At 41.3% G+C, this 16,336-nt stretch overlaps 2 protein-coding genes across 2 annotated transcripts; one reads left to right on the top strand and one right to left on the bottom strand.

Moving 5' to 3' along the window:
- Positions 1-2,133: 2,133 nt before the first annotated feature.
- Positions 2,134-4,562, top strand: LOC115671282 (geraniol 8-hydroxylase-like). The gene is made up of 2 exons (XM_030592809.2): positions 2,134-3,589; positions 3,683-4,562. Exons 1-2 carry the CDS (start codon positions 2,696-2,698, stop codon positions 4,286-4,288), a joined length of 1,500 nt encoding a protein of 499 aa, XP_030448669.2. The 5' UTR covers positions 2,134-2,695; the 3' UTR covers positions 4,289-4,562.
- Positions 4,563-12,686: 8,124 nt separating this feature from the next.
- On the bottom strand, positions 12,687-15,142 carry LOC130140728 (uncharacterized). Its single transcript, XM_056320986.1, has 2 exons — positions 14,760-15,142; positions 12,687-13,138 (listed from the first exon to the last, which is right to left on the bottom strand). The coding sequence occupies exons 1-2, from the start codon at positions 14,927-14,929 to the stop codon at positions 12,862-12,864; spliced, it is 447 nt and encodes a 148-aa protein (XP_056176961.1). The 5' UTR covers positions 14,930-15,142; the 3' UTR covers positions 12,687-12,861.
- Positions 15,143-16,336: the final 1,194 nt, after the last annotated feature.

Raw genomic sequence — 16,336 nt, forward strand, 5'->3', positions numbered from 1 at the left:
TGCCCGGGAACCAATCCGATCCGGTTTCCTGTTCCAAAAACTAAACAAGACTGGATCAGACCGGAAACCGATCACTCCTAATTTCGATCGATCAAATGGGTTTTGAGTTGGCTATGGAATTTCACTGAGTCCTGGCCGAGTTGACCCGGAAACGTGGAAAGCTCGCTTGCTCGGAAGTGGAAGGACCTCGAAGAAAGCGAATGATCGTACATGTGGCATTACGATGTTGCTATTGGCCCAGTATTCACCAACATTTTATCAGACCATTAATAAAACAAAAGCTTTTACTCCAAATTGTATAATTTGGGACTCAAATTTGTATCCTTCGCCTATCTCGCGTATGCAAATTCATATCATTAATTAATTAAATTCGATGGTCTCTTCAACATATGGTATTCATTAAAAGTTTTCATAAAAAAATCCATGCACGCATTTTCAGTATATTATGACCATACACAAAGATACATGAGCAAAATTGTAACTTGTAGCAACCAAGAGAGTTGGCAAGTTATTATTGAATCTCTTACTCTATAAATTGGAATTCAAAAATAAATTAGGTATTGGATAATATCAAAGTACATGTCTTTCTCATTTGCTGCCGCTCAACAATAGCCGGTCTCAGCTCATCTTTCCTTTTACGATAATTTGAAGTACACCCAAGAGATGGTTCAAAATCTTTACGTATCATTTTTCTCTTTACATAAATCGACGTAGATTAACACGTTTCCATCGTAATTAAATTATCTGGCGTGCAGAATCAGAATCACTACATTATAAAGCCAACACGAGCCGGCACGGAATTACAAATATGATCATGACACGTTAACACGAATCGTCGGTCCTTGGTTGGTTACACTAATCCGATATACTTTCGACATGGGTAGGTGGGTCGTTGTAATTGAACGATGGATTTGGGACCAAATGACTCCCGAATTTGGACGGTCGGCTCTCCAGAGAACATGGGCCTTGGGGCTAAATTGCTCCTTCTAAACTTTTTCGAAACCCACTGGCCCAAATTTGAAAAACTAGGGAAGAAAACAAAAAGAGAGGAAAAACTCTTCCAAGATTTGCCAATTTTTCATCTAGTTATTAACTTTGAGAGGAGCCAATAAGCATGCCGCCCTGGTGAATGAATTGGGGGGAGTGGGGGTGGGGACGCTAGTATCCAACTCTCGCGCTCTACAAGAAACAGAGCAGAAGTCAAAGAGGGAGTAGAGTTGGAAATAGGACAGATAAAAAAAAAATTAGCTTTGGGTGGAAAGCAAAAACCGTAAATGAAGCTGAGTAACAATTTTAAGGTTTTACCTTGCAAATAAATTTGCAAATTTTCTGATTCATCATGCGAAGTTGTCGCAGATTTTTGTCTTCAACCGTGATGACTTATTCGACACTGTGCAGTATGCATCTTCCTTCGGTCCAAAGGCAGGTTTCGTCTATGTGCCTGTCATGTGCTCGCCGGTTTGATCGGTTGGCTCTCTCTAGCGAGAACGGGTCGTGCATCGTCCGTCCCTTTCTCCTGCCATGGGTAAATGGATCCGAGAAATTGAATTTAACCGGTTTTCGACATTTTGGGGATCCATTACGGAACAGCGACAATCGAGGTGACTGGATCGAGATAAAAATAGAAAAAAACCCGAGATGGGGCAAAAGAGCCGCGTCCGTCGTGTCGTGTCGTGCCGTGCAGGGCCAAGAGCGAAAGGACGGCTAAAGTAAGTTGCAATCCTATGCTAAAGACGAAGCCAAAAGATCAGCGGCTGGTTGCGTCTTTGGCTTTGCTTGATTCGTGCGCTCGGAGGTGACGCGTGATTCAAACAGCAAATCATCTCTTGCATTGAATCGGCGCGGACATCATTCTAATCGGCGAACTAAACATCGCTTGGTGGAATGACACGATCCTAATCCACGATGCCCCACGCATGGCTAAGGAAGCATTGCTTTCTAATCTCACAATAGTCAAAATCGCAATGATGTACGGACACGTTGTTGTCGCCCGATGTCAAAGAGTTGTCAGATCGGTATTATTCGACGGTTGAAAACAATGACGTTGCACTGCAGATGTCTCGACATGAATCGACCGATTTCTATTTACTCCTCGTTATAAATTGCTAGGCAGGCAATCTCTCTCTCTCTCTCTCTCATGTCAACAGTGTCTTTTCACTGAATTCTTTTGAGGTGGCATTAGGTGCTGCTGAAGTGAGCTGTGGAAAAACGTCATCCTTCGCACTTCTATGCTTTAAAAGAAGAGTGTGTGTGTATGCAAGTATGTAGATATGTAACCGACCAATACGTATTCATACTGTCTGCATACGAATCTAATACTACATACTGCATGTATATATATTGCTAGTGAACATCGTCCTTGATTCTGTAGTAACGTAGTTAATCTCTATACATATAGATTTCCATGAAATCCATATGAAGAATATTTTAGTTTCCGGTACTCTTCATTTGCAAGACTAAAATGCCAATTGAAGTTTTTAGTCAAACACGTGACCGTGAAAAAGCAGTCTACTTTAGTTTCAGTATGGCAAAAGTCGCATAGCTAGGCCTAACGATGACAGAGAATTTTGAGGGCTTGAATGAAGTGTTGCCAAGTACTCTAAGAAAAAGAGAGCAACAAAAAAATTTCACTTACTCTCAAGTATATATCTATCGGAAGTGATCGCACACCTTGTGGCTGTAGATTCACAAAGAGATGGATTACTTAGTTTTGATCTTGTGTTTGTACCTCCTCTGGGGCTTGTTCCAAGCTCTCTCCTTCGTCGCCAGGGGAGGCCGAAAAGCTCGGCCCTTCAACCTCCCCCCTGGTCCACGGCCTCTTCCGATCATTGGCAACCTCCACCAGCTCGGAGATCTTCCCCACAAGTCCCTCGCCAAGCTCGCTCGCGCTTATGGCCCCATCATCAAGCTGGAACTCGGCTTTGTGACCACGGTGGTGATCTCTTCACCGGCGCTGGCCAAAGAAATCCTCCAAACCCACGATGCTGTCTTCTCGAATCGTATGGTTCCAGATTCCGTCATGGCCCATGACCATGACAAACTAAGCGTGGTCTGGGTACCTGTGTCTCCTCTCTTCCGATACCTCAGGAAAATATACAACTCGCATATCTTATCAGGCAAGAAACTCGACTTGAACCAACACCTTCGCAGCAAGAAAGTGCAAGAGCTGATCACCTCTGTTAGGAAATGCGCGTGCGCTGGTGAGGCAGTGAATATCGGTGACGCAGCTTTCAGGACCACCATTAACGCGATATCAAACACGATTTTCTCTTTGGACATGATGGAACCTTTGAATCCAGCCAGAGAGCTGAAGGAAGTGGTGTGGCAAATCGTGGTTGAGGCTGGAAAGCCAAACCTGGCAGATTACTTTCCCGTGCTCAAGAAAATCGGCCTGCGTGGTTCGAAGCATCGCCTCGAGGCGCATTTTGAGAAGATTTTCAACATCTTTGACGACCTGACCCAGAGAAGGTTGCAGCTGAGGACGGAGACCGGTTCGGATAAGTGTAACGATGTTTTGGATAATCTTCTTGATTTAGTTGAAGATAAAAATGAGACCCTGGACATGTCCTTGGTCAAGCATCTATGTCTGGTACTGTGTCCATTTATTATGCTTCCTTATTTGTGATGATTAATATCTAATTTCTAGGTACAAAATCTTTTATTTGCGACATTGATCACGCAGGACATATTCGTCGCCGGTGGCGAAACTACTGCGAGTACTCTGGAGTGGGCGATGACAGAACTACTTTGCAACCCAGAAAAGCTATTAAGAGCCCAAGCCGAGCTCCATCAAGTCATTGGCAAAGGCAAGCAGATTGAAGAAGCCGATATTCCTCGCTTACCCTATTTACAAGCTATCGTAAAAGAGAATTTCCGACTTCACCCAGCAGCTCCTCTCCTTGTTCCTCGGAAATCCAGAGAAGATTTCATTGCAGGTGGTTTCACGATTCCAAAGGGTGCACAAGTCCTCATCAATGTATGGGCGATGGGTCGAGATCCTAGCATTTGGGACGATCCAGACAAGTTCATGCCCGAGAGATTTCTTGGATCGGATATCGATGTTAGGGGACAAAACTTCGAGCTCCTACCTTTCGGTGGTGGCAGGCGGATTTGTCCGGGATTGCCATTGGCCACGAGAATGTTGCCTTTGATGCTCGGTTCGCTCATTAATATTTTCAATTGGAGGCTTGAAGAAGGCGTTGCCCCTGAGAACATGAACATGGAAGACAAGTTCGGAATAACCATCCAACGGGCTGAGTCTCTAAAGGCTGTGCCCATTCCTATATGAAAGAAGAAAAAGAAATGCGTGTTAAGGGTTACATTCTACGTAATTGTTATCGATTATGTTCGTCGCGTGGTTTATTTTGTAGAAAAAAGTTTATACAATATTTTTGGTAAAATACACATATTTTCTTGAATTTAGATTCCGGCAAAACAACTATATATTAGAGAGGAATAAGAATTTCCTCGATCCCATGTTAAACCTGGAAGTGAATATAATTTCCCAGTTTCCATGGTGATTAAGAAGAAATTTAGGTAGATTCTCGATGTATTGTGAGGCTTATTGTTGTCTCAATTGTTTATTTGGTTTATCCTCGGATTCAAGACAAACTTTGTCCGCTAGAATAAAAACGGTATCTGATGACTTTGGTCGATAACTTAATCAAATTGTTATAATCAATGTGTTTTGTCCTCATCGCAAGAAGCTTCAATTTAGAGCCTCACAAATTGCTTTCCCCGCCAAATTCAACATCCAGTCTTTTGTAATTGCAAAATTCTGTTATAACGCGCCTTTGTCATGCCAATATATTTCAGTAAGTATTGATAAGTGAAAATTTCTGGATCTATCAGTTCCTGATAACTTGTTGGAAACTTAGCAACACTCTTACAAAATTATCGTTTTGCCAAAAGTGGTTCTTCGATGAAATACCTTTCACCAAAGATTTGATCTTTGGTTTTTTAGATGAATCAAAATCTGTGGTGACTCAAACGGGAAATAATTGGCATGACATGGATTACCAATTGTTCGCCGAAATTGATTTTTCAACGAAATACCTTTCACCAAAGGTTTGATCTTTGATTTTTTAGATGAAACAAATTATGTGGTGACTCAGATAGGAAACAATTTGCGTGACAAGGATTATCAATGCTAAGTAAAACGAATCGAAAGAATAAAGAAGGGTTAATATCACGAAAAACCCTAAATTGGTACACCTGTAATAATTTTACCCTGAACTAATTTTTTTACCATCAAAAACCCTAAATTGGTACACCGTGACAAGTTTACCCCGAACTATTTTTTGACCACAAAAAATCTCACACTAGTATACTTGTAATAATTTTATCTCGAACTAATTTTTTGACCACCAAAAACCCCAAACTGGTACACATACGACAATTTTACTCCAAACTAATTTTTTTACCATTAAAAACCCCAAACTGATACATTTGTGACAAATTTACCCTCTGTTAGTGTCCGTTAAATTGGATTAATATAATGAAAAATCACAAATTTGTAAACTTGGGACAAACAGAGGGGTAAAACCACAAACTGATACACCCGTCAACTATCACGTTCCATCAAACTTAGTAATTTGATAGTAAAATTTAACGAAAACTAACGGAGGGTGAATTTATCACAGGTATACCAGTTTAGGGTTTTTGGTGGTCAAAAAATTAGTTCGGGGTAAAATTATCACAGGTGTACTAATGTAGGGTTTTTGGTGATCAAAGAAATAGTTCGGGGTAAAATTGTCACAGGTGTACCAGTTTGGGATTTTTTGTGATCAAAAAAATAATTTGGGATAAATTTGTCACAGGTGTATCAATTTTAGGTTTTTTGTAATATTAAACCCAATAAAGAATGACGAAAGAATAATAAATCGATAAACTGGAAACTGGAAGTAGATAAAATTGCATAAGTGTTGTTGAGCATGAATTCTTTACAATTGATGCTTCTTGGCCTTCTATAATCTTGTACAAAATATAACCATCACTGTCTCGCTATCTTTTCAATTACCAATTACAACTGCTCCCGAGATTCCCGGCTTCGTATTAACCATCCTCAACTGCACGTTCTTATCCATGATTGGTTATAAGCTTTGGGATATCTTCCGGTTTGACTCTTCTCCACTCTTGTATTACTACTGACCCTTTGTCATCTTACGTCGACAACCAACTTGGCCTATTACTCTTAATCGATGACCATGGGTGTTGTCTGATCGATTTTATGTCAGTTATCCGTCCCTTTGTTGAGCCCAAGATCACATTTTTACTTACAAAGCCCATGCCAACTCGCAACTTAATTCAAGTTAACACAAAAATCAATTTTACTTCGGGGTCAATTAGAAACCCAAGTCATGTGTGGGAGGGTACTTTACTATTACGAACCAGAGATTAAATGAACGTGGAGACTTGATTACGATAGATTGCTCTTATTCTTTTCTATATCTTTTCTCTTTTATTTTCAAAAAAATATTGAAAAAATTCCAAATAAAGACATGAAATATCCTCAGTTTCTCAAATAAAAGTCTGAAGTGGACGTTATGTCAAATAAGAACCTGAAGTGGCTATAACAATTTTAAATAAGGGCCTAACCCCGTTGGCTCGCCGAGCGGCTAAATTTTCCGGCCGGTCAAAGGTATTTTCGTTAAAATATAATTTAATGTAAATTTTAGTTAAATTAGATTAAAAATTAAAAATAATTTTTCAAAAGAAAAAAATTCCAACAGAGCCCTCCCACTTGTGGCCGCTGCCCCATCACCGGTGGGGCAACGGAGATGGTCGGCGGGGTCGCCAGTGCCATAGCGAGGGCTAGTGACCCTCGCCGACCAAAGGCAAGGGCCTTCTAGCGAGAGAGGGCGGCAACTCTCTCCCAGATTTGGATAAGGGTCGTCGGCCCTTGCCTGACGCCGGTGGCTTGGGTGGGCGAGGGTGAGGGTTGCCCTCGTCGGATCTGGCAAGGGTCGTCCCCGTTTGCCTAGCCCAGGTGAGGGCGAGCCTCATCGGCATCTCGTTTGAGACCACTGACCTCCGTCGGCCATCGACGAGACCCAACGGAGGGAAGAGGAAAAAGAAAAAAGAAAAAGAAATGGAAAAGAAAAAAACAAAAAAAAAGGAAAAAAGAAAGAAAAAATGAAAAAATATTCAAAAAAGTAAATGATGAAAATTATCTTCGTCCAGCGAAGTCAGGTTCCTTTTTTAGACTAATATGACCATTTCAAGTCCTTATTTGAGATAAAGTCCACGTCGGGCTACTTCGGACCACTTTAGGCCCTTATTTAAGAAAATGAGGGCACTTCGTGCCCTTATCTAAAATTTTCTCAAAAATATTTATCAGGCAACTTGTATTGATTTTAACCTAGTCCCTAACATGCAAGGAGTGTCGTGTGGGTGCGCAATCAATAAAATTGACACTCAACAATGAAAACAGATAAATGAATAAATTGCGAGAAATAAAAGAAATTAAACGTTCCAAAGCAATCAATTATTTTCAGGTTTTCTTTTAACTTAAAATAAAGACTAACCTACATGACATGCGATTCTAATTAAATGAACCCTAACATGCAATCACTAAATGACATGCAAGTGATAACATGACATAGATGATGATGGGGATGGTAACATTGCGTATGACATGGCAATGATGACATAGCATGATGTTATGGTATATATGAATGATGTGGCATATGACATGGCATGGCATAGCAATATGACGTGGAAATTATGCTTCTAATCCTATATGACATGCACATGATATTTTTTGATTTTCAATTAAAATTCGTAATTAAAAATTAATGAAAATAAATTATCTAGAGAAATATATCATCCGATTTATACTAGGAAATAAACTAAGTCAAATCTTAATTTAGATCGGAAACTTATTCTACACTCTTAAAATCTATCCAAATATGCAATCTACCTAAAACTATCATATCTTATCAAGGAAGTCTTATTTAAAGTCTACCCTAAACATGCAAGATTATCTAGAAAAATCTTTTCCAGTCTATTCGAACTTAAAATCCTATCTTAAACATGCAACATTATCTAGAAAAGATTATTATAATCTAATGTGCTATTTTTTTGTATTTTCTTGTAAGGAAACAATCAAACAAAATAAGAAACAAATCAAAAGAGATAAATTCAAACATGTATATAAAATCCATCCAATCCGAATTCGATCGCAAATAAGACCGACAACTTGATCTTAAGCCTTAAAGATTAGAGTTACCAATCTTCCGCTTAAACCATAATTTCATCTCAAGGCTTAAAGATCAAATTAAAATTATGTGCACATTGCAGATTATGAAATTTTTCCCAATTCATAATGCTTATCACTCATATATTTAACTAGATAACGATCACTCAAAATAGACAATAAAATATTTTAATTGAATTCGGATAAGATTTTTACCTAATTTGGATATTGACTTCCATTCAAACCGGTGGATGGTGGCTCGTGGACGACGGTTCATGGTGGATACTAAAGAGGTAAAAATCGAAGCCAACCTTCTTGAAGGCGAAACTAGATGCCTAATCCAGTTATGGAAGGAATATCGGGATATCTTTGCCTGGACTTGTAGTGACATGCCTAGCCTTCAACCCATCCATTGTGGAGCATTGTTTGCTGACTGATCCAATCATTTCTCCCGAGAAGCATTCAAATTGTAATCTTGTGAGAAGTGTTGGCAATGTCTTAGTTTGTACTTAGGTGTAAAATAGTAAGATCTATAAGCTTTTGTATAATTATCACCAGCTTCAAGGAGAAGTACTTTAATATAAGCAGCACATTCTACTGTAACTTCAAAGAGATTGATAGTGGAATTCAGCCGGTAGGCTTTTAGTTTGGGAAAGTGAACATGGCCTTACACCAAGCCGAACCACTATAAGCTTTATATGCATCGTTCTCTATCTCTCTACTCATATTCATAAACTGCTTAATATAACGAATTTGTGCCTATATCAACACAATGTGAACCCGGTCATGCTTACTCTCTTCACATTATTTAGTTAAGGGATTCTTTCTCGATAATAATAGTGATGGAACGAAGATCCTAATTGGGTAGATAAGCATGGTCAAAGTGGCGGGACAAAGAGGAGTTGAGCTGACCCCAATCGATAGGATGTGATTTCCAAAACGACATTAGCTTTCGAGACGATACGTGCCGTCGATATTTAGAAAACCGGAGTATTGCTTATTAAGGGCTCTGCTTGTTTCGGCGTTTGGTTCGCTTAGGAAAATGAGTAGGACGGAAACCTATGTTTAAATTCAGGAAAATGATTTCCTCTTTGAAAACCGGAAAATGTTTTCCAACATCTGATTTTGTATCGGCGTTTAGACTCAAAACTTAATGTTTGGGCATGGAAACCCCAACGCTGGTTCCCGGGTTCTCGGCTTTTAGGACCAGGTCTCTGGCGCTCAAGCCCTGATCCATCGAGGCCGAGCCTGGGACCTTGATGCCCCAGCATCCATGCTTGGGTCCATTGAGGCCGGGCCCGAAGCCCCGGTGCCCAGGCTCGATGCCCTGGCATCGGAACCCGAGTTCATAAATGTCGTGCTCAGGTCCCCCCACTCAAGCCTGGGTTCACAAAAGGCCTTGCACAAGTCCTCGGGCCTCGGGCTCAAATCCTTAGTTAATTAAACATTCGTTCTTGCAAAAATGTTTTTTTTAAATCGAATTTTTAATTATTTTTATTTTTCTTTAATTATTTTTTTTGTTTTTCCTTTTCCTTCTTCCTCAGCCAATCGCTGGCTGCAGGCGAGGGATGAGCTCGCTAGATTTCAGTGTGACGAGCCTCGCTAGCCTTGGGTGAGGCTTTACCTCACCAGATTGACGAGTCGCAGCAAGCTCGATCTCGCCGACCTCTAGCAAGGTTTGAGCTCGCCAGCCTCGGGTGCGTGTAAGGCCTCTTCAGCCGCTCCGAATTGGCTTGTACGAAGGATTTGATCGCTCGCAGCTAGGAGGACGGTGTAGCTGTCATTGTCGGTCTCATTAGAATGCAAGCTGCCAAAATACAAGGAATGAGGCCTTGCTTCAAGTGCTTCTGACAGAGTTAGCAAAGAGCGAAGGAGAGGTTTCGGTTCAGCTCGCCGCAACTCGCCGAAATCGGGCAAGCTCAATACTCGCCGGCCTTGGGTGAGCTCGTCTCTCGCCAGTGGTCGATCGTCAGCCACCGGTCGAGGAAGAAGGAAACAGAAAGCAAAGAAAAAAAAAAGTAATTAAAAATTCAATTTTTTTGGGCATTTTTCCCTAAGAAAGTCAAATCAGGTTTTGCATATCGAGCAACAGAAATATTTTCTAGTTCATTTTTAAGTTTCAGCCAAACATCGAAAAATATAGTCATTTTTCTGGAAAATAGCTTCTTAGAAAATATTTTTCGCAAAACAAACGGAGGCCAAAACACTTGTACTCTAATGTCGTCATACGGTTTATTTTAGCGATCACGTGGTGTTCGGGTCGGCTTTCGCGCACCATTCATATGGTTAACATTAGATAAGATCTACCCGTGGTAACTGAAATTTGGCGAATTCTACAACCGGATTACTAAACTTTAATTTTGATATCTTAATGCACCAAATCTTCAATTGTTTGTGGTTAACATATTTTTGAATGGATTCCGATCGGTTTTTCGATCAATTGACACGTGGGAGACTTGGCCAATTAATTTTGGGTTAATACTATGAAAGATCCCAAAATAGCACACTTGTGATAAATTTACCCTGAATTAATTTTTTTATCAACAAAATCCTCAAACTGGTACGCATGTAACAAATTTATCCAAAACTAATTTTTTAACCACTAAAAACCCCAAACTGGTACGTTTGTGACAAATTTACCCTTCGTTAGTTTCCGTTAAATTGCACCATCAAATTGCTGAGTTGGATGACACATAACGGTTAACAAGTGTACTAGTTTGGGGTTTTACCCCTCCGTTTGTCACAAGTTTACCGATTTGTGATTTTTCGTAGTATTAATCTAATTTCACATAAGGTAAATTTGTCACGAGTGTACCGGTTCGAGGGTAAATTTGTCACACACATTGATTTGGAGTTTTTGGTGGTTAAAAAAATAGTCCGGAGTAAATTTGTCACGAGCGTACCGGTTTGGGATTTTCGTGATATTAATCCCTCTTTTTTAAATCTTATTTTTCTTCTTTTTTACACGTTATTCATTTAATATCTTTAGTTTAGGGCTAATTCCAAAAAATAAAAAAAGCACAAACTTTAGGTCGAGTGACAATTTTGGCCTAAACTTTTTTTTGTCCTGTAAAAAAGCACCAACTTTAGGTTGAGTGACAATTCTGGCTCAAACCTTTTTTGTCTCATAAAAAATCACCAACTTTCACCCTCATCCCAAATCTGGCCCTCCGTTGACTTTTTGTCTGAAGTCACCCTGGTTTAAGAAAAAAGGTTATGGTTGTGGGCTTGACGGATCTTGTCCATGGCGTCTGTCGATGGGCGATGGTCTACAACTTCAAATCATGAAATCTGACCAAAGAGATTCAATCTGGAAATCTTTTTGACTTGCCAATGAAGTGAAGGAGATGAGCAGTTTTACTGTTATTCTTCAAGCTGTGGCTCAGAGAAGAAGACAATGAATAGTGCTTTAAATTCGATCAGCAAGTCATGTGGATTTATTGCTAAGTTGGATAATAAATGGTTTTAAGTCAAGGGGGGCCGGATTTGAGATTTAAGTGAAAGTTGGTGATTTTTTATGAGAAAAGAAAAATTGGGACCAGAATTGTCACTCGACCTAAAGTTGGTGTTTTTTTATGAGATAAAAAAAATTGAGGTCAGAATTGTCACTCAACCAAAAATTAGTATTTTTTTTTTTGAATTAGGCCCTTTAGTTTATGGTGCAAGCGTCCTATCGGTCGATAGGAACTGCCAATCAATACCCCGATTAGTGCACGTGCATACATTGATCCTCGTATGCCTCGAGCTGAATCATTGACCTATAAAAGCCGAGGTCCTTCGAGGAAATACCCTCGTGTCTTCTCTGGTACTAGATTCGCCTCTAGTGCTATGGGCCCGTTTGGTTCAACTTTCCAAATGCTACTTGGGGGAATATAAATACTTTTAGCTTAAAGCCCCCTTGGGGAAATGCAAATGGTGTTCGGTAAACAATCCTTTGTAAAACTACTTTGGCCCAAATAGTATTTGGTAAATTTTTTTTTTTGCAAAAGGGCTTTGAGAATTATCTTTTTTACTAAAAAAAAAACCTACCCTACCCTTCGCTGGAGCTGGCGAAGACTTATGGCCGCCGGCAAGCTAGATCCGGCGCCAACGGCCATCGCCCGAGGTCGAACGACCCCCGGCGAGCCAGATCTACCGCCGAAGGTCGTCACCCGAGGTCGGGTGACCCTCGGCGAGGGTCGCGCGACCCAGGTGACGGCCGCCTGAGGTCGAACGACCCAGGCGCCGGCCGCCTGTGGTCGAGTGACCCAAGCGGTAGACGGCCTCGCGCGACCCAAGCTAGCGGCACCTGGGTGGTCGCGCGTGTGGCATCCTAGGCACACCCCTTCCTATATGTCATTCTAACCTCACGCAATAATAAGAGTTCACACGCGGAAACGTTTCTTTTTTAAATAGCATTTAAAAACTTGAGTTTATAACTAATAAAAAAAATGTAAAGATATCACTGGCGCTAAACTTCAACATTTGCTTATTTATAAACACGGATGATACAAGGGTGAGTTCATACTGGGGAGGCTCTGTACAGTGCTACTCCCATCACTATGCTATCAACATAAGACTCACCATTTCATCTATCAAAAGCGTATCACCTATCACGTGACCCTATCCCAAAAAGTGTCGGTCACATGTCCCAAAAATGATCCTCCCCATCCTCCAACTACAGCTTACTCCACCCCACTAGAAGCATCGTCATCCCCGTCATAGGACCCGTACGGTAGGGGCCGTATCAGTCGCCCACCAACACGAGCATACACCACCAAAAAACCTAACAATATAGATCCTACAAGGGGCCCAACATCTACAGTCAATACTGAGATACATCGCACGAACACTATCCCAGGGACATAAGGAATCTCGAACTCTGACAGGTGTCCCGAGAAGTCGATCGGGGCCCCATAGTTAACTGAGGAGGAGGCGGGTAGGATAGGCATAGCTAAAGATCTGTAAAAGTTTGTCACAACAACAGTGAGCTAGGCTCAAGAAGTAAAATGTCTGTCAATCTATACCAAACAAGAATAGAATACATATCAACGGGCATAGGTATCACAGTCTTCTAGCTAGACTTACTAATCATAAAAATCATATTAATCATAAAAAATCATATTTTGCTGTGCTCATGCTAGTAATCATCTCAAGTGTGATACTTTAACTCAGCAATCACAATCAACAACACGATTCAAACATACACACACAACTTCACTCTTGCTTGGGTATCATTAGCTTACTCCAAGTCACATGCCCAGTGCGCTCGCCGGACACGCAAGGAGGAAAACTCCCGTCTAGCAGAATTCGGTGCGCACTCCGATCCGCCGCGGTGTACGCCGGAATTTTCAACGGCCCGTGCAGGCTTCGTGATCCACTGACCACGGCATTCCGATCAAACTCCCAGGGCATCTAGGGCATTCTCATCCTAGGCATCGTAGTCCACTGACCACGGCATCCCGCATTCCCTACGGCTCCTCGGGGCATCGTCGGTTCACTGACCAACGGCATTTAATAACCCATCAAACCCACACAAACTAATCATTTCGTGCAGTACACAGTTCATCAACAACAATCATCCTTTCTCAATATCACATCATTCATAGTTTACCACTTTAGTAGGACATATTGTAAGTCGCATACGCGGTCTCGTTCACTAAAGCACCGCTTTGACTAATCGTCAACAACACATCCCACGACACGTGGCTAACCACATCAAGGTCTAGCATGACTCATTGGAAAGATCAGAGTTTATACATTTCATCTCCAGAAGACATCAAACTGAGATTCCAGCAATTTCATTTGGAAAATAGTAAGTTTTTATAAATTGGTAAAACTGGGCAGCCTTGCACCAATTTTAAAATCAGACTTAAATAAATAGTGAATGAACTTTAAAAATTATAAATTTGGGATATGTCACCAAAGACACCTTGATAAACATTTTTCATGAAGGATTCAAAATCTAATTATGTCTTTAAATGCCTCGTTCGGGAGCTTAAAGTCAGACTAAAAACTGTTCATCGGGACAGAATCCTTGCCTCTAAAAATGAGTACATTTCAGTATTCAAATCATCTCCAAAAATTCTAAAATTTAAATATGTTGTAGATAAAGATGTCCTCAAGAAATTTTGTGAAGGAAGTTTGTTCAGAATAATTCTAGAAAATTTTATAAAAATTCAAGAATGTGGAAAGGTCACTGAAACAGAGCACCTGGGCAGTCAAGCAAGGGTTAGAAATTTGGTGTTCGTGCTACCCAAAACAACTCAAAAAATTATGAAATTAAAATATGTTATACTTCCAGATGTTTTGAACAACTTTCATGAAGGAAGTCTTGCAAAATTCTAACCACAGAAATCTCTACAAAATTGGAAAGCAGTAAAGGTCCAGTAGAAACCGAATCTGGAAATCACAACTCAAGTTCAAGAATAACTCATGACTTGATCTACACGAATTTGGTGTTCAAAAACACCCAAACCAGCAGCTAATTTCCATCACCACCATCCATATCCATCAATATCCTAAACCCATGCCAACATGCAATCCATTCCGATCTACTATAGGGAGGCAGAATTTCACTTGCCTTAACGGCTGAATAAGGCGCGGCGCGGTTCGGAAATGGAAAGGGGACCACAGAAAATTCTTCTCAAGCCTTTCGTTGCACCTCAAGCCCACGGTGAGAAGGAACTTGGCGGCGTGAAGGTCTGGAAACGGCTCGCTAGGATGGACAGCAAGCTGGTGGTGTCGGGCCATGAACTTGATTCAGAACAGAAGAAAACCAACGGAGGAAGAGGTTCTGTTTTTGGGCGGTACAGAATGAGAAGGGAAGAAGAAGAAGAAGAAGAATAGGTCGGCAAGAGTGAAGAAAAATCAGAGGCTTGGGGGCTTTGCTGGACGATTCTCCTTCGCCGGTTGACTGAGGAAGAGCAGAATTTTGTTGGGGGCTTTGCTGGACAATTCTCCTTCGCCGGTTGACTGAGGAAGAGCAGAATTTGTTGACTGAAGAAATGAAATGGGACAGCTGGGCGGTGGGGGAAGCAAATGGCGTGGAAAAAAATGGAAAACAAAGTAGAAGAGTGGGCTGATCATTTTGCATGAAGTCGGTGGAAAAGGAAATGGCGTGCAAGAATTCAACTCGGGTGGATAACGTGACTAAAGTTTACAGTGTAAACAAAGGACATGATAACGTCAGGACGGTTAATCAGGACGGTTAATTCGTAACACAACGTTAACGAATAAAATGATAGATAATTATAGGATGGTCCTGCGGTGGTTGACAAAGTGACGGTACGGTGATTTCGTAATAGCGTCCGTGTCTTCCGAAGTTGATGCTTCCGTAGCTCGTCGTCGATTATTTCAATTCCCACGTAACGTTCCGTTACGTATGTTCGTTAAACTAGCGAATGGAATTTTGGGATGTCACAGCGCGACCTCAGGCGGCTGTCGCTTGGGTCATGCGACCTCGCCGGTCCGATCCGGTGTCGGCCGCCCTCGCCGGCCTCCCTCGCTAGCCACCTCACGAAAAAGATCAACAGTAACAAGAGGGGCAAAATCGGAATAAGTCAAAATAAGTGAAGGTAGTTTGGGAACAAAAAATTTGGGTTCAGCATTTGCCAAATGCTGAAAGCCCAAAGCTAGTCTTTCAGCATTCCAAATGCTAGCATTTGGCCAATGGACTTCTAAATGCTGGACCGTTTGGTTCAGCATTTCCCGAAGGGGCTTTCGAGGCCAAAAGCCCCTTCCAAATGCTAAACCAAATGGGCTTAAGTTCCGTTCCAGGAAATACCCTAGTGTCTACTAGATTCACCTCTCGTTGCTGACGTCATCTTCATCCTGCCCACGACTTGCGGCATTGCGCCCCCCAATTGTGGAGAACTTTAATCACTGGAAGAGAATCGTTTACGTTCATCCCATTTGTTTCCGTTAGAAGTACCTTGAAGAATTTACACCCACGACGAGATTGGGTCGGCGTTAAGCAGTTCGTGCATTTTCATAAGGAATTTCTAATTGCGACCGGTCCACGGATGTACTTTCGAAGGGTACTCCTTTTCGGCCCGTGTGTATGAGGGTTACGCGGGGTAGTGCCTTCGATGCAGTTGTTGAGCATATTTCACGTGAAATTATTCGATTTCCAGAATATTAATGCGACACGTAACACGA

This window comes from Syzygium oleosum, unplaced genomic scaffold (assembly GCF_021117445.2).
Source record: "Syzygium oleosum isolate NSW1041296 unplaced genomic scaffold, Sole_v2.1 Sole_v2.21, whole genome shotgun sequence".
NCBI lineage: Eukaryota > Viridiplantae > Streptophyta > Magnoliopsida > Myrtales > Myrtaceae > Syzygium > Syzygium oleosum.